The following is a 17,752-nucleotide window of genomic DNA, read 5'->3' as shown; positions in this document are numbered from 1 at the left end:
TCTTGAGATTATTCTATGACGTTCTATTCTATTTATAAGGTCACGAAATGTAATGTCATAATCCATGAGGGACGATATCCCATCGCAGCACATTACCACCGACTCAGAACCAGAATCAACCGAAAATAAAAAATGGAATATGAAAATGTAAATGAAATAGATAGTGAAAACGCTGAAATCTAGTATAAATCCAGGAGAGACAAAGATATCATGTGAGTGACGGTCTAGATGATGGAATGGTTCAGGTGAGGTTCGGAAGCCTCAAGCCGTGAGATGAGCGGACCGGACGGGGCGGAGGCGAGGGAGGAAAGCGTGCAAGACGTTGTAGTGTTGTGTATTTACAGAGCGGGGTTGGCGTGAGCAGCGGGAAGCTCTCCGTTTGTTTCATTCTCGGCGATGAATCGTTCGGCCTCGAGAGCAGCAATGCAACCAGATCCTGTGATGCTGTTAGTATTCGTTCTATTTGACTTTTCGAAATGTGAGTCAACTTACCAGCACTGGTGATGGCCTGGCGGTAACGCTTGTCTTGCACATCACCGCAAGCAAACACGCCCTCGCGGCTGGTGACGCTGGTGCCAGCAACAGTGGCGATGTAACCATCCTCATCGACGTCAATCTGGCCCTTAATCAGAGCAGTGGCGGGGTCGTGACCGACGGCGTAGAAAAGACCGTTGGCATCAACAACTTCCTCCTCGCCAGTGACGGTGTCCTTGACGCGGAGGTGGGTCATCAGACCGTTCTTCTTCTGCTCACCGAGAACCTCAGTGGCGACAGAGTTGAAGCGGACGTTGACCTTGGGGTGGGCCAGGAGACGGTTGGCCATGGCCTTGGAGGCACGGAGCTTGTCACGGCGAACAAGCACGGTGACGTTGGAGCCGTACTTGGCCAAGAACATGGCCTCTTCAGCGGCAGAGTCACCACCACCAATAACGTAGAGGGGCTTGTTGCGGAAGATAGGAACAGCACCATCGCACACAGCGCAGGCACTGATTCCGTTCTGCCAGTAGACCTCCTCACCAGGCAGGTTGAGACGGCGGGCATTGGCACCGGTAGCAATGATAACAGCATCAGCGGTGTGGGCAGGCTGGTTGTCGGGACCGTCATTCCACTCCGTCCAGAGCTTGAAAGGCTTCTGCGACAGATCGATCCGCGAGATTGTCTCGGTGATCACTTCGGTTCCGAATCGGATGGATTGTTTGCGCATGGCATCCATGAGCTCCGATCCGTTGATGCCGTCAGGGAAACCGGGGAAGTTCTCGACATCGGTGGTGGTAGTAAGCTGGCCACCTGCAGCGGTGCCGTTGGCCAGCATACCCTCATAGAGGACGGGCTTAAGCTCCGCACGCGACAGGTAGATGGCAGCGGTGTGAGCGGCGGGGCCAGAGCCGATGACTGTGAATAGTTAGTCAATCAATCTTCTTTCCGCAATTCCAATTGCAAATGTGAAATGGTGTACATACTGACTACTTTCGTGTGAACCATTCTGGATGTGGAATTGACGCGCAGCGGCGTCGAGAACGAGTTGGATAGGACGGAAGGCGAGGTGGGCGAGTTGTGGAGATGCGATGAGACAGCTGCAGCGGAGAATCCTAAAGAGGATCTAATGGAGGAGAAAGTAAACCGGCGAAAGGCTGAGGAAAACAGATTGGCGGTTGTAAAAGAGTAGAGGCGAGGATAGAATGGAAGGAGGGGGGTTTTAATTAGGCACGAGGGGCAACAGGTGGGGACGAAGCACGTCGACAGCAAAGGAGGGCTGGGCAGTCGGGATTAGCTAAGACGAAGAGTCTTCTGGACGAAGATCAGATAAGAAGCAATTGGGAAGCGAGAACGACAGCAAAGGGCCCGTTTATTCGTGATCTCTAAGCAAAGAGTGGAAATCCAACAGGTCCCGGCAATTTCCCGCAAAATTGTTCACTGAGCGAGTCACGTGCCAGGCCGAGACCGCCGTTGATTATCAAGATGGTCTTCGCCTGACTCTCCGTCTACGCCTTCCAGTCCGCGGCAAACTGCTCGTCATTAATCACCACAGATCAACCCGTCCAGAACGCGGAACTTACATTCCAAGCATCAATCCTCAACACCGAAGAGTCGTTCCCGGACTCGACGTTGGTCAATCTCCCGATCGCTATGCCGGCTTAATAACGGACCCAAACTAAACTCGCTCTCGCCACTCGGAACAGAACTCACCAACAACATTATTCAGCCAATAGTAGTTCTCATGCCCGGTCTCAAACACCAGCCGCAGGTGCAGGTTCCCCGAGGGCGCCTTCGGGCCGGACGTCTGCACGAAGATGTCCGCCCCATCGCCAGTGCGCAGGTTATACCGTGTGTCGGCGGAGAAGATCTCGGTTTTAGGATCCACGGTACCCCAGTCGGCGCCAACGTCGAGGATGCTCCCTACAACAACATGGAACTTAGGCTTGTAGTGAAACTAGTGCGGATTGTTGCTCTACGTACCAGACAGCCGTGGACCGGTGAAGTTACCTCCGACTATGGGAATTGCCCTTCGGATACCCCGCGGTCCGTCTTCGTTCATCAGTGACCCCTTACAGTACACGAAAGCTGTGTAGAGGTATGACAGTTCCGGTGGCTGGGGGCTAGCAGCGCTGACGACTGGGGATCCAGTGAAGCTCTGGATTGTCAGTGCTGCCACGACGAAGTTGCGTAGTTGGGTAAACATTCTGTCGTAGTTAAGCAAGAAGCTGGGGCTTGAGTTAAGTGGTTGAAATAATAATTTTCAATGAATTTAGCGTTTATGCTCGTAAACAATTATATATTGCTCTCCAGGACAACGCTCATCACTAATGCCAGCGCTCGGTATTTATAGCCTGCAATCACCGTATGAAGCCCCGTGGGGAAATATACCTAGGCACAGTATTCGAATTGCATCATAGCCCCGTTAACTCCTCACGCTAAGTAGGTGTCTCCAGGTCTTGTGTAGATACTTGCCTAGTAAGAAATAGGTAATAGCCCAGGATGCCCTTAATATTAGCCAAGTTCCGAAGCAAAAGCCGTGAATAGGCATTCGGCATGCAGGTCTTGGTGAGTACCGGTTTGTGCTTAAAGATCCGAGGCATCGAACAGACTTCCGCAGGGAGCGGGGAGGGGGAAATTGACCTGAACTGACTCAATGCAGGCCAAGGTCTCCAACTCGGAATGTCCGACATTCGGGCTCTCTTACCGTACAGAGCTGGGTACGACCCCAGGAATACGGAACTAATTGGGGGTAAAGAAAAAGATCTAGGAAGATATGTAGCAGGCCACATCCAATGCATTCATTGGTATATACACAGCGGGTCGTCGCAATCATTAATCATCAGTCATCTCTAAATACAATCAAGTAATAACAATATAGACATGGGCATCAAAATGTACTTTTCCCGCGCCCCTCATGACCTCCCAAACCACTTCTTAATACTTGTGCTCCGCTTCATATTAGGCGCGGGCTCCGGTTCCGGTTCAAAGGAAAACTCGGAGTCATCTTCGTCGTCGTACTCATCATCCAGGGCTTGAGGTGCGGGAGTGGGTGCCGGTCTGGTGCCCACTGGGTGAGGCACTGGATGAACCACGGCGTGACCATGAGCGGCAGCCTGGGGACTTTCTTGTCCGGGTTCTTGGGCTTGGTCTGGAGTATCGTGCTCCTCTTCGGAGCTATATTCAGCTTCGGCTTCATCATCATCGTCTACCGAAGGCTTGTCCGAGGCGTGCCTCTGCACACCGAGCCACTTCCGCCAGCCCTTGGTAACTGGTGCGGCGGGAGGGTCATACTCGGTGCCCTCAAACAAGAGCGCAGGAATGAGGAGCTTATAAGGCGTTGTGATACCCGATGGGTCCTTCGGGTTGAGTTCCAGGTTCAGAGTCACGGCGAGCCCGCCCTCTAAATTAACGAATGTACCAGCACCATCATCTACGCGTTTTGATGCCCTCTTGCCAGCCTTCTGGCTTAGGTTTGTTGGCCGGCGGAGGAATGGGCCAGGTCGGAACTCTGCCGTTGGCGGGAAATAGGAATCACCGGCTCCTGCCGGTGGGAATGGCCCATCCATGCTCATTCGCCGTTCCGGGGGAGCGCCGCCAAGGTTGAACTCCTTCGTTGGTGGTCGGCCCTTACCAGAGAGTCGGCGTATAAGACCACTTTTGGGTCTCTCACCGCGAGTCAATGACAGCGTTCGTTGGAGCACATTGGGGCGTGGCTCATCGGGGGTAGCTGGAGACTCGGATTCTGGAGTTACGGGTGGTGTAGTGCCTGGTTTCAGTTAGTTAATTCATGCGTTATTATGAGTGTCCAGGATTTATACATACCAGGCTCATACAAGCGAATGGAGCACCAGTTGCGTCTCGGTAGCAGGCGCTTATTCTTTCGCACTTTGTTATTGACGTCATGTGTGAAAATTGGAATCATTTCCTCGTCAGTATTACTGTCCATGTGGTGGACCTGGTTTCGTCGGTTGAGTGTGTCCGATATCATTTCAGTAGTGGGGACGTCTGCAATGGCGGATGAGATTATGTTGGGCATATATCGGTAGTCCTTGTCCTTGGGTATATTAAGATTAGGGTTCGAGTAGAATTGTCCGACGGCAGCAAGGTGGACATCGCCGCTGCAACAGTTAGTATTCATCTAGCACAAGAGCAAAGTACTCTTATCTTACCTAAGAATGGTGACACGAATGGACTTTTCTGCCGCAAGATCTTGGAGATCTTCAATGAGATACCTCCGCTCCGATTTGTGGTGCTTTGCTGTCCAGTGGTCGTCAAATATTTCAACTTTGGCGCCCCTTCTATTCACCAGCCCACCGAGAAGACCAGCTTTTCCTAGTGACTGTCGGCTGTTCAGGATATTTTTCACCATGGCCTGTGTATTCTTTAGTAAAAAGCACAACATTTTGGAGCTGTAAACTTACGACTCGAGGATAAGCAATTGGTATGCTCGATAGCACAATCAAATGTTTTGTTTCGCCCCTGCTAATCTCACGGTGACATCTGTCCCAAATAAGATCAGATGTACGCTCACTGATGATTTCATCACACTGCAAATACTGTTAGCCATCCTATCTCAAAAAAAAAAAAGAGGACCGGCTTGTAACTTACCATTCTCTCAGTTCTGCAGTCGAGCCCCAGGAAAGACAGCCCATTACCAAGAGACATAAACAAATGACGACTGCGTTGGTTGATATATGGCCCAGGTTCCGCGCCCAAAATCCAACTAGGCTCATCCTCCTCTGTCTCTTCCGGCACAGTATGGTGCTGGAATAACAAGTAGTACTTGTATGCGAGATTGCCGAGGCCTGAAATCACAGCCGAGCTCATGAACTCATCGGGGTACGACCCAAAGCCCTCGAGGATCTCATGGTCGTTCCAAACATTCACCATGGGTATTTGAGAATTGGCAAGAGAGAAAAGCCCTTGGGAGAACCAGGTTGAGTAGTTTTCAAGGTACGACCTCTCAAGCTCGTCCTTAAATTCAGAATTGAGCGGGGTTTCGTACTTTTCGCTGGCATCCTTAATCTTGAGCCATTCCTGAAAATGTACCGAGTCGGTGGTGACCTTGTCGTTGAATATTTGATCACCCCCACCAATCATTACGTGGAATGGGCGTGTTTGGTGCTCGTTGAGAACGTCTCGCCACAGAGGGTCCGGACCGCAGAACTTGTCGGAATCCACACCGGGCGTGAATCCATTGCAAGAATGGTACATTATATTCATCGATTGGCCCTTGGCTGGCACCCAGAACCCTATAGCAGGACCTTGATTCAGGCGGTATGCGATCCGCTGTTGCTTCTCGCCCAACTCAATCTCTATGTTGAACCTCCAAAAAGTGACATCTCTGCCCGCATCGGCATAGAGGCGGAATGCTGGAATCTCCTTATAAATTCCAACTGTTTCTCCGTCCGTTGAATGAATCCTATTAGCAGGTATTGGTTGTTTAAATCCATAGTCGATAGCACTCGGGGACATCTCATAGATACCATCATCGTTCTCGACGGATGAAAGATCAAGCTGCTCTTCTGTGTGGTCAACCGGTTTAACATAAAGAGGACGGCCATCTCGACCGAGTTTCGTCAGTCCAGCCGTCGGGTCGATGTACTCGGGTGCCAACTGGACTCCTTCACTGTTGATCTGCGCAGGTGGCGGAGGAAGGAGATTCATTGGTTGAGAAAACAGTCTTATCGTAGGCGCTGGTTCATATGAAGAGATCGAGTCTTTCGTCACGATCAAAATGGTGCCTCTCCAAGTCTCTTTGTCGACAGGCCCTTTCGGGCCATCTGTCCTCTCGCATTTCAAGCCTGCATAGCGGAGCAGAGGCCCGCTTTTTAGAAATATCAAGGGTTGAAAGCGTTTGTAGGCTGTGTATATGGTTAATCGTTAGCTGTCAGGGCTTCGAGAATAAACTCTAGGTTCAGCTTACACGTTGGCTTCGGGGCAGGGGCCTTCTGGTAGTTTTTCGGTAGTGCCCTGCTTTCCCGTCGATCTCGGGTTCCGGCTTCCCACCATGCCTTGCTTCTGTCCACATCCAAGGACTGTTGTAAATTGAAGTCGGACGCCGCAAGTTTCACGGTGGGTGCTGTCTTCCATTCTGATAGTGGAGGGGGTGTCGGTGGCGGCACATTGAATGAAACAGTATGGCGTTTTGACTTCGTCTGTGAGGGCTGTATGTTTTCATCACTTCCTGGTATTATGGACTCTCCGCTATCTTGTATCTCGTGAGGAGCAGGTAATCTATCACCTACAGCCGCAACAGCTGGTGGTTCGACGGGATGACCGTTCTGTTGAGGATTGGAACGAGATACGGGAGCTCTCGTCCTAGTATCAGGGTATGGTTGGCCAGCGTTGGAAGCACCCGTTTGGGCTGGTTTGGCTGATTTGGGAACCTGATGCGTCGGGGGCACCTGGGAAGATGAAGACCGACTGTTTCGAGGGTTGGCCTGCTTTTGTTCGCGCGGCAACATGCGAGGCGTTTCCGGCGGTTGACTAATTGAAACCGAACGTCGAGCACTGCCTCCTTTCACAGCTCCCACATCCGGGGAGCGGTTGCTCGCATCCTGCGACTCTAGAAGAGGGCGTGCCGGAGGTCCATGCATCGACGGTGGTAGACCACGTGAAGTTGTAGGCCGCGGAGGCTCTGGTTCTCGCTGAATATTGTTTTTACCCTGACTGTCGAAGTTCGGTCTCTCATGGCCTCCATTTTCCTGAAGCCTCGGGTCTTTCCGAGAAGCCCGTCTATCTGGAACGTCATTTTCATATGTAGCTCGAGAGTTTGGCTTCATGTCCCGTTCTTGCGATTCCGGAGGAGGACCAGCCGCAGACTTCCTAGCCATTCGCTCTTTCAACTTTCTTTCGGCTTCTAACGCGCGGGCTCTTTTCTCTTCTTTACTAATTCCACCCAAAGCAACCTCAAGCTTTTGGAGTGGAGATCGGTTATATGCCCAATCGTGTTGCTCCGCCGAGGGGTTCACTGTGTCTGATCGACTCAAGCGTGCCGACTGGTTCTGTGAAGTTAATGTGTCATGGACTTCGGGTAACTCAGGACCTGATTAAGCAAATTGTCAACTGAGATCAACATTTCACTGGGCATTATCCAATAGCGCAGTAAACGGATATTTCAGAGTGACTTGGGCATACCTGAGATTCCTGGATGGGCAGCCATGGCGCCGTTTGCAAAGGTTCCAGACGTCTCCCGGGACATCTTTCGTCAAATGTGTCGTCTTCGTATGTAAATTTTGGGGTAATAGTAGGTAATTAAATTATGTCCAATTCGCAGCCCGTCGCCCGGTGCCACTAATAAAGTACAGCGCCGTGCGCGCAATCGTAGACTAGTCTTGTCCGGGATTCAATGGATGCGATCACCTAGATCGCCATATCATCAGCGAAAATATTCAAAACTAGTCGTGTTGCCGTAGTCGTTGATCGAGGAGTCGAGGACAATGGAATCGTCGTACAAGCGAGGCTGCCTGTGGAGAGTATGCGAGTAGCGCTCGACCAGCCGTAAGTATGCGAAACCAGCGATGGTAGATAACGACAAAGGAACAACAGCCCAACGCAGCAGTGACCAGAGGATGAAACAAAGAGGAAGAGGATGGAGAGTTTGTTGTCTGCAGTGTGCCCAACTGAGTGGGATTTTATCTGGAATGACGCTGCTCATGCATTGAGAGAGTGGCTGGGCCCAGCCTCCTCATCTTCATGCAGCTTGCGGGGCTGCACGACTAGAGACCAGCCAGGCACAATCGATCTCTTCTGCTTCGGTCCCGATCTGCCCCTCCATTTTACTCAAATTTTCAAGAGCAAAAAGCAAGGGCAAGAGTGCTTGATTTGTAAAGCAGAGTGTTGGATGCTTGCTGATTACTCCGTCCTATCGGTATATTTCTGTGGGTACCTGGTAGATTCACAACGAGAGCAATAAGAGGGCACGGGTTCCGCTGATATTTAGGTCTCAATAGACAATTCACAGTATGCATTATTTTGCAAATTAATGTTTGATGCCGCTAGCTGTACTCCGTAGTATGTAGTACCTTTGTTTCTGCGTATAGCCTTGTACCGTGGGTCGCCGGGGATGGCGCCATCACTCCGCCCGGTGGGCAAATCACTTCACTTTGCGGTTGCTGCCTGAGGATTAAGAAACACTCGCCTTCAGGAGGCGATGCTGCCTGAGGATCCAGGCCCCCACATGTCTTTCTGTCAACGGTCTCCAAGAGAACACCTCTGCCCCGTAGGCACCGCTGATTCTGACACTTTTCTTTCCTCAGCTTCCCCCAATTCGGGAAATTCCTCTTTTCCCCCCTATTTCTTCTTGTTATCATTCATAACTGCCACTAGGCAGCCTGTTGTTTCCTTTCAGCAAACCTCGTGATTCCGTCGCTTTGTTGTCAAGTTTCCTTGCACCGGCTACTTTCGATGTCAACCTGACTCCTATCTGTGCTTGTTTCGTCCATCTGAGGAGTTTTGCCGCCCTCCTTCTTCGTCCTCTACCTCCACCATGCGTCTTTCCAGTGCAGCGACAGCCCTAGGGCTGTTCTGTGCTGCCACCGCTTCCCTCCACCCTCGCCGCTCTTATGAGACTCGTGACTACTTCGCGATTCACCTCGACTCCGCAACATCCCCGTCGGATATTGCTCAACGGCTAGGCGCTCGCCATGAAGGCCAGGTAGGCGAACTCGACGATCATCATACATTTTCTTTACCTCGAGAGGACGGTGCCGATCTCGATACGCTTCTACATGGCCTACAAGTGAAGAGGAAGTTGCGACGACGCGGTGTCGACGCTGATCCACTCGACAAGCGAGATGAAGACCTCGCCGGTATTCTCTGGTCTCAGAAACTGGAACCAAAGCACCGGCTAGTAAAACGATCGCCGCCGCCTGAGAAGTTCACCCGAGCCTCCACTGTCTCCTCCTCTGAGGATGCGGAAGCCATGGAAGCCCGGAGTGAGCTTGCTTCCACACTTGGAATAGTGGACCCCATATTCGAGTCGCAATGGCACTTGTTCAACACCAAGCAAGTCGGTCATGACCTGAACGTCTCTGGAATCTGGTTAGAAGGCATCACCGGAAAAGGTGTGATCTCTGCGGTCGTGGACGATGGCCTGGACATGTACAGCAACGATCTCAGCCCAAACTACTTTCCCGACGGCTCATACGATTTTAACGAGCACACCGCAGAGCCTAGGCCACGTCTTCCCGACGATAAACACGGCACCAGGTGCGCAGGAGAAATTGCTGCCGCCAGAAACGACGTCTGCGGTGTAGGTGTCGCGTACGAGAGTAAAGTTGCCGGAATTCGAATATTATCTGGAGCTATTGATGACAACGACGAGGCTAGCGCCATCAATTATGCATACCAGAGGAACGATATCTACTCGTGCTCTTGGGGCCCGCCTGATGATGGTGCGACAATGGAACAGCCGGGAGTGCTCATCAAAAAAGCAATGGTCCACGGCGTTCAAAAAGGCCGAAGTGGTAAAGGATCGATCTTTGTGTTCGCGGCTGGGAATGGCGCAGCCTCGGGGGACAACTGCAATTTCGACGGCTACACCAACAGCATTTACAGTATAACCGTCGGCGCTATTGATCGAGAAGGAAACCATGCAACTTACTCCGAGTCCTGCTCGGCGCAACTTGTGGTTGCGTACAGTAGTAAAACTGGTTCAGACTCTATACACACGACCGACGTTGGTACGGACAGCTGCTACTCATATCACGGTGGAACATCTGCTGCTGGCCCCTTGGTGGTAGGTGCCATGGCGCTTGCTCTGAGTGCCCGTCCAGAACTCACATGGCGCGATGCCCAATATCTCATGGTTGAGACATCGGTTCCAGTCCACGAAGATGATGGAAGTTGGCAGGAAACTAAGAGTGGGAGGAAATTCAGCCACGACTGGGGATTTGGAAAGCTCGATACATACAGTCTCGTGCAGAGGGCGAAGACCTGGGAACTAGTGAAGCCGCAAGCGTGGTATCACTCACCATGGCTGAGAGTGCAACATGAAGTCCCGCAGGGTGACAAGGGCCTTGCTGCATTTTGGGAGGTCAGCGAGAAGATGATGAAGGACGCAAATATTGAAAGGCTGGAGCATGTCACTGTGACCATGAACGTGAACCACACACGTCGCGGTGACCTGAGCGTGGAGTTGCGAAGCCCTGAAGGCATAACCAGCCACCTCAGCGTCTCAAGACCAAATGATAACGCCGAGCTCGGATACATCGACTGGACTTTTATGACCGTTGCCCATTGGTAAGCATCTTTATCGAAACAATAACTAAACATTGCTAATTTCCTAACTAGGGGTGAATCGGGCATCGGCACATGGACTGTTATCGTAAAGGACACCAATGTCGATGAGAACAAGGGACAATTTGTCGACTGGCGGCTCAACATCTGGGGTGAGGCCATTGACGCATCCAAGCAAAAGCCTCACCCTCTTCCTACTGAGCACGATGATGATCACAGCATTGAAGACTCAATCGTCGTTACAACCAGTGTTGAGCCAGGCCCAACACCCACACAACTTCCTGACCCCTCAAATACCCTTGACCGCCCCGTAAACGTCAAACCGACCCCAACGGAGACCGAATCCGAAGCTGAATCCGAATCTCCCACGCCCACCCCAACACCTGCCTCGGACAGCTTCCTTCCATCCTTCTTCCCAACATTTGGCGCTTCCAAGCATACACAAGTCTGGATATACGCAGCCATCAGTTCAATCATTGTTTTCTGCATCGGACTTGGGGTGTACTTCCAAATCCAGCGCCGCAGACGTCTTCGCAATGACCGTGACGATTATGACTTCGAAATGATCGAGGATGAGGATGAGGCCAAGGGTTTGAATGGATCTTCAACCCGTCGTCGCGGAGGTGAACTTTACAACGCCTTTGCAGGTGAAAGCGAAGAAGAGCCTCTCTTCAGTGATGAGGATGATGATGAGCCCTACCGGGACCAAGAAGCAGCCGGGAGGAGAAGCACCAGCGCAGATGATACCCGAAGAAACCACGACTAGTTCTGTCGAACTTGTATTCTTACTTTTTTATCCATATTTTCTGTTCCTTTGCATCACTCTCGCCTGTTCTTATTTCTTATTGCTATTCTTGGATTGTTGCATTTCTGAGACCCGACCCTACAGTTTGAAGTGAATTGAATAAAGTGTATATATGGCGTACAAAACAATCACTTGAACCTCATCAGCATCAGCGGCAACTTGAGATAAACTTGGATATCTGACACAAATAACTCTACTCTGTGTAATTTATAGTACTATCTCTCATGAAACGTGAATAGTTAATGGCATAAGTTAGTGAGTGACTTATGGCTGACTGTTTATGGTGGGTCTTGGCGATGACGCTGAGCCCAGTCCAGTTCCCCAACTGATCAACTTGGTTCACCTCCGCAACTCCCCACGACCTTGCCCACTCTGACCGACCAGCCTCCTCCTCGGCACTAACCATAAAACATCAGCAAAACAATATCACTATCGCGTCTACTCTCTCTTTTTGTTCGTTGTTGCTGGGTAGCAAGTTCACCGGTGCCACACCCCAGGAGTCTCTTCCGCCGCCCCCTCTTTATGGACAACGACGACTTTGACAGCGTCTCGTGGCGCCACGGGCCGGACAGCGATAGTTCCCGGCCTACAACCTCCGGAATAGATGCAGAAGAATCTCATGAGTCTCGTCACGACCCCAATGGCAAGCGGCGGATGAGCTCAGCAAGTGAGGCACCCCAGGCGGGGCCACACGCCGACGCCTTGGATCTGGCAGGTATCGGGGATGGAGTGTTGGAATGTCGGGTAGACACGCCTATGAAGGAAAATGACGGTACCAAGGATGTATACATATCGTATCTGGTATCTACACATGTAAGTGTTCGCGGAGTGACCAGGAATAAGCTATATTTAGCTGCCTAGCGGGGAGGCTCAAGCAAGTTCAATCGTTAACGGGATAACCACTAGACCGATTTCAAGTCTTTCCAAAAATCCGATTTTACTGTGCGCAGACGATTTACAGACTTCTTTTTTCTCTACAACACACTCTACCGAGATTACCATGCGTGTGCGGTGCCGCCACTGCCAGATAAGCACAAGATGGAATACGTTCGAGGAGACCGATTCGGGCCCGAATTTACCACGCGGAGAGCTTGGTCTCTACATCGCTTTCTGAAACGCTTAACGCTACATCCGGTCCTGCGCAGGGCTCCTTTGCTAGCTATTTTCTTGGAGTCGGGTGATTGGAATGCACATATGCGAATGCGATCATCCCGGACCTCAACTAGTGGGTCTGATGGTGGCGGAGCGGGAATATTCGATAATTTTACCGACTCTTTCGTGAATGCGTTTACCAAGGTTCATAAACCAGATCGCCGATTTATTGAGGTGAAGGAGAAGGCCGACAAGCTGGACGAGGATCTCAACCATGTCGAGAAAATCGTGGCGCGGGTTGCCCGTCGGGAGTCAGACTTGGAGACAGATTACAACGAACTGGCCACGCAGTTCCGCAAGCTTGTCCCGCTGGAGCCGGACGTTGAAGTACCGCTGCAAGTGTTTGCCGCTTCTGTTGAAGAAACGGCACGAGGAATCAAGAATCTCAAAGACCACACGGACCAAAATTACTTAGGTTCACTCCGCGATATGGAAGCATACATCTTATCAGTTAAAGCACTTCTGAAGAGCCGCGAACAAAAGCAGCTCGATTTTGAAGCGCTGGTCGAGTACCGGAACAAAGCGGCGGCGGAGCGGGAATCCCTCGAGACAAACCCCTCTTCGTATTATGCCTCGAACCCTCTTACCTCATCCCCGGCCTCATTTATTCGGTCGAAGATGGAGGACATGCGCGGGGTGGACCACGAACAGTCACGCCGTGAGCGAATGCGCAAACTCGAAATAAAGATCGAGGAGCTCACCCGCGAAGTGGAAACCGCCAAAACCACCTCGGAGATGTTTGATGAAGAGGTTGTGCGCGAGGTTGCAGACTTTGAGAGGATCAAATCAGTCGAGTTTCAGGATTCCATGGGGGCGCTCGCAGAGCAACACATTGAGTTTTACCAAGGTGTGCTCAACACCTGGGAGCGGTTCGTTGCCGAGATGGAGGGTGATCTAGAAGAGAACGTTGACAACCCCCATTACGCACAAGGTGAGGCTGGGGGCAGGTAGAAAAAACTCGAACCTTAAAGAAAACCGCTGTTGAGCTTATAAAACGGCCGCATCATTGAACAATCGGTAATTTTCATTATTATTATCTATCCATTTCCACAATTGATGACCCCTTTACTGTCCTTGGAGAGCGCAATGCTGGGTCTGCTACAATACTTTACGGCGTATATAGGTGGCACTTATTGAGTAGGTAGCTTCATTCCAATATGGATCGTTTCATTACAGCCATTACTTCATCTCAACCGGTGACAACCTGATCCGATCTGGTCCATTCCTTGACCCACGTGGGCGGCTTCAAACAACCTTGATTGTAAAATGCCGCCTCGCCAGTTCAGAACCTATCCCTTGCCTTTTGCGTTTCCGCACACTCAAAATCAATCGAGCTCGGTTCGCCCCTCGGATCAGAAATCGCTGGGTTCAAGGCGCGCCGGACCCATTCCTTTGATGTTAGGTATATGGTAAGCTTCAAGTCACTGACACCAGCAATACCAAACCAACCAACCATCTACAAGTAGAACAAAGAAGACAAAGGGGCATCAGGCGAAAGGGCAACGAGTTCAATAACTAGAAAATAACGGAAATAGTACTCCGTACGTACCTCGCGGTATATCTGAGTCGGCGTTTTCAAGGTATTCTTCTTTGTCCCAGCTGTTCCGTTTCCGGCACTAGGTCCCCCCGTTCCTGATCCTGATCCTGATCCCGATGAACCCGGAGCCACGCCAGTCTGCACTGCATCCTCTTCGCCTGCCATCAGCTGGAGATAGACCTCTTGGTCGTAGCTCACGGTGAAGGGGGCCTTTGGGTCATGGGCAAAATTGGGGCCGAGGCCTAGGAAGGCTGGCTGCGGGCTGGATTGTGGTTGTGTGGTGGCGGTGGATGGCGAGGATGAGGATTGTGCTGGGTTTGTTGCGGGCTGACGAGAAGGTGAGGCTGAATCGGGTGCCCCAGCAGCGGCAGCTCGGGGAGATCTGGTGATGCCTGAAGTCATAGTGGTTGCCTATTTGAAATAACTACCTTGCTGTAGTTCTAAAAGAGGATCGTTGCGACAGGATTGAGGTGGGATATCGCGAAGTATATCATATGAAGATAACAAAGCAGTAGTACTAGTAGGCAGTGTAAGTAGCTGCATGATAACTAGCGGCCTCGCCCGACTATATCAATAACATAATGAAAGGTCCAGCCCAGGCACCTATGGATGGATTGAGTTTAGGCAGGGAGCTCCATTATCCGGACTTGGGCGAGAGACAGTTACAAACTCCTTGCAAGTTGCCACTTAAAGCTCAGCTGAGTGGACACAGCATTGCTTATTTCGCCTGGCCCTTGGAGATCACTACGCAGCGGCATGGAAGATGGGAATTTGTTGGCAAAACCGAGCAAATGATGGGGTATCGCTGGTGTGGCGCAGCCAGCACAGCGTCATGTCGGCGGTGGCAGTGAGACAGGAATGCCGGCTGCTAGCCCTGTAGGAAGCAATGGAGGTATGCAGGATGAGCTATAATTAGGGTGGTCTTTATTTTCGCTTGTTTTCTAGTGTGGTTACGAGCAGTTTATGGCGACTGTGCATGCGTAGGCGAAGTAAGGTTGTGTTACAACAACGGAAAGAGTGAGATAACTATCGGGGCATTAGTTGATGGCGGGGGTCTTCAGGAATCACTGCCTTGGTGGAGCTGCAGAATGAGGCTGGCTCGAACCTGGTAGGCAGAGGTGTAGTACGAGGCTGACTGGGTGCACCGTCTGTGTCATGGGCAGGGTCTTCGAATCAGCAGTGCTTATATAGTCCGTCTGGGTGTGCTTCACAGCATCCAATTGCGTTTACTTGTAATAGCTACGGGCCAGTCAGCTCTAAATATGGCGGCGATGGATTAGGTATGGTGAGTCTCAACCCCTTGAGGTCCATGGTCCAGTGGTACTTTCCAGGAGTTAAGTCGCGATAGGACTGCGAGATAGCAAGAACATGGTCACCTAAGAAATTAGAGCTGGATGGCATACAAGTTGTTGTTAGCAGAATAGTTCCAGATCTTCAACGCTTAGGTACTCCAAATATAAATGACGTTTGTCTTGTTTGCACTGATCTTATGATCGACCGGCAAGAAAGATTCCAGGAATCCCCTCTTGAACCTCAAACAACCACCTCACTATGCGGCCAATTCGAGCTTCGGCCATCCGGCCGTACGTTTGCCCATCGTGCCGTTCATCGCGTGTCTTCAATCAGAGGAGATTTGGCACAAACCCAGCTCCGGTAACAGATGTCTACGATGTAGTCTGCGTTGGAGGTGGCCCTGCTGGTTTGGCGCTTCTGGCTGCTCTCCGTAAGTCACTGTCGACTTCCCCTTCTTACAAAGGTAGGTATTGGGCCAATTGGTACTGACTTGGCGGAATAGGTGCATCGCCTGCGACCGCGAAGTTGAAGGTCGCCCTAGTCGAATCGCAAGACCTAGACAAAGCCCGTTCTTGGAAGCTCGGCCCGCAACAGTTTTCCAACCGAGTCAGCAGCCTTACACCCTCATCCGTGTCGTTCTTGCAGAGGATTGGGGCCTGGGATCACTTGGATGTCGCGCGGACGCAGCCGTACCAGGGCATGGAGGTTTGGGATGGAGAAACGGGGTCGAAGATCTCGTTCGACTGGTCCGCGGAAACTTCACCATTCGAAGACCTCCGCACCGTTGCAACAATGACGGAGAACGCCAATCTCGTACACGCCCTCCTTTCGCGGATAGCTACGTCCGGTGACGAGAACCTTTCCATATTTTCTAAATCCACTGTATCCTCGATCGAGAATGGCACTGCGGACGGGCCGGACGGTGCGGACCTCTCGGCGTGGCCAGTACTCTCCATTGCACCAGCTGGAAACGCGGCTGAGTCTACGGCATCATCCTCTCGAATCGCTGCAAGGCTTCTAGTCGGAGCGGATGGTATCAATAGCCCCGTCCGTCGGTACGCCGACATTGCTACAGACGGCTGGGATTATCAACGTCACGGAATCGTCGCAACCCTTTCTCTCGCCGATAAAGTTCCACCTCTGTTCCCTATCGGCACAAGGACAGCGTACCAGCGGTTCCTACCTTCCCTCGGCGGTCCGATTGCCCTACTCCCGCTGCCGAATAACAATGCCACGTTGGTTTGGTCCACGACGGTCGAGAATGCGGCCTACCTCAAGTCACTGTCCCCAGGAGCATTCATATCCATGGTGAACGCAGCCTTCCGCTTATCTATGCCTGATCTTCAGTACATGCTGAGCATGGAGCGTCCATCCACTTCCGTCACCGACCTAGACGAAGACCCGCACGAGAGCGAATTAACCTGGCGCCTCCAACACACCCCTTCCGTCCCTCACCTCCCGCCTATGGTCACAGGCGTCCAGGAAGGCACTGTAGCTTCATTTCCCCTCCGCTTCCGGCACGCATCAACATACATCTCCCCTCGCGTAGCCCTAGTCGGCGATGCAGCGCACGTCATCCACCCGTTAGCCGGACAGGGCCTCAACCTCGGTCTCGGCGATGTAGCATCACTCTCCAACACGATCGAATACGCAGTAAACCACGGGATGGATGTCGGCGATGTCCTCACGCTTGAGCATTACACTGCTGACCGGTGGGCCACCAATGCAAAGATCGGCGGCACTTGCGATATGCTGCACAAACTATACAATGTTCCAGGCCAGGGGCCCGTCGCGTGGGGGCGGAGCTTGGGCTTCGAGATCATCGATCGATTGCCGTTCGTGAAGGGATTCCTGATGAGGAATGCGGACTCGTGACGGGACGAGCGATAATCTGTTAAGTTGATCCTGTACAAGTAGATGTACGTACTTCTTGAGCTATTGCTGTATTAATGTTGTCTTCATCGATGTATTATTATTGAACATCACGGGTATAGAACCCATTGAACTCTATTTCTTCAATCTCACTTGGGTTGGAAACCTCAGCAAATCGGATAATAGCCCTGTTTGTTTCTTATTTCTTAAAGCAACCTCATTCACTTCACGGAGGTGAAGTCCTAAAGTAGGTTGGCCTCTACCTCGTACGGGTTAGAAGTGAGCGGACCGGCGGAGCGAACTCTCCGGTGGGATTTGGGGAGATGTTTATGTATCCATGTTTCCCCAGACTTCAAATGCATCGATACTCGACA

At 51.5% G+C, this 17,752-nt stretch overlaps 7 protein-coding genes across 7 annotated transcripts; 3 read left to right on the top strand and 4 right to left on the bottom strand.

Annotated features, from left to right (window-relative positions):
• Positions 1 to 338: 338 nt before the first annotated feature.
• trr1 (thioredoxin-disulfide reductase TRR1) lies at positions 339 to 1,482 on the bottom strand (the record flags this gene model as incomplete). Its single annotated transcript, XM_041693517.1, has 3 exons — positions 339 to 436; positions 493 to 1,392; positions 1,461 to 1,482. 3 exons carry the CDS (start codon positions 1,480 to 1,482, stop codon positions 339 to 341), a joined length of 1,020 nt encoding a protein of 339 aa, XP_041559439.1.
• A 670-nt stretch (positions 1,483 to 2,152) lies between these two features.
• On the bottom strand, positions 2,153 to 2,680 carry APUU_60292S (DUF3237 domain-containing protein; the record flags this gene model as incomplete). The annotated part of the gene is made up of 2 exons (XM_041693516.1): positions 2,153 to 2,397; positions 2,458 to 2,680. 2 exons carry the CDS (start codon positions 2,678 to 2,680, stop codon positions 2,153 to 2,155), a joined length of 468 nt encoding a protein of 155 aa, XP_041559438.1.
• A 709-nt stretch (positions 2,681 to 3,389) lies between these two features.
• Positions 3,390 to 7,681, bottom strand: APUU_60291S (uncharacterized protein; the record flags this gene model as incomplete). The annotated part of the gene is made up of 7 exons (XM_041693515.1): positions 3,390 to 4,243; positions 4,300 to 4,595; positions 4,647 to 4,849; positions 4,899 to 5,024; positions 5,086 to 6,341; positions 6,404 to 7,525; positions 7,618 to 7,681. 7 exons carry the CDS (start codon positions 7,679 to 7,681, stop codon positions 3,390 to 3,392), a joined length of 3,921 nt encoding a protein of 1,306 aa, XP_041559437.1.
• Positions 7,682 to 8,968: 1,287 nt separating this feature from the next.
• kexB (kexin kexB) lies at positions 8,969 to 11,485 on the top strand (the record flags this gene model as incomplete). Its single annotated transcript, XM_041693514.1, has 2 exons — positions 8,969 to 10,722; positions 10,774 to 11,485. 2 exons carry the CDS (start codon positions 8,969 to 8,971, stop codon positions 11,483 to 11,485), a joined length of 2,466 nt encoding a protein of 821 aa, XP_041559436.1.
• Positions 11,486 to 12,046: 561 nt separating this feature from the next.
• On the top strand, positions 12,047 to 13,627 carry SNX4 (sorting nexin-4; the record flags this gene model as incomplete). Its single annotated transcript, XM_041693512.1, has 2 exons — positions 12,047 to 12,337; positions 12,431 to 13,627. 2 exons carry the CDS (start codon positions 12,047 to 12,049, stop codon positions 13,625 to 13,627), a joined length of 1,488 nt encoding a protein of 495 aa, XP_041559435.1.
• Positions 13,628 to 13,958: 331 nt separating this feature from the next.
• On the bottom strand, positions 13,959 to 14,615 carry APUU_60288S (uncharacterized protein; the record flags this gene model as incomplete). Its single annotated transcript, XM_041693511.1, has 2 exons — positions 13,959 to 14,066; positions 14,226 to 14,615. The coding sequence occupies 2 exons, from the start codon at positions 14,613 to 14,615 to the stop codon at positions 13,959 to 13,961; spliced, it is 498 nt and encodes a 165-aa protein (XP_041559434.1).
• A 1,149-nt stretch (positions 14,616 to 15,764) lies between these two features.
• On the top strand, positions 15,765 to 17,381 carry COQ6 (putative ubiquinone biosynthesis monooxgenase (Coq6); the record flags this gene model as incomplete). Its single annotated transcript, XM_041693510.1, has 2 exons — positions 15,765 to 15,936; positions 16,009 to 17,381. The coding sequence occupies 2 exons, from the start codon at positions 15,765 to 15,767 to the stop codon at positions 17,379 to 17,381; spliced, it is 1,545 nt and encodes a 514-aa protein (XP_041559433.1).
• Between the last annotated feature and the right edge of the window lie 371 nt (positions 17,382 to 17,752).

This window comes from Aspergillus puulaauensis, chromosome 6 (assembly GCF_016861865.1).
Source record: "Aspergillus puulaauensis MK2 DNA, chromosome 6, nearly complete sequence".
Classification (NCBI taxonomy): domain Eukaryota; kingdom Fungi; phylum Ascomycota; class Eurotiomycetes; order Eurotiales; family Aspergillaceae; genus Aspergillus; species Aspergillus puulaauensis.
The sequence above is the reverse complement of the archived record's forward strand: the minus strand, read 5'-3'. Positions and strand labels throughout refer to the sequence as shown.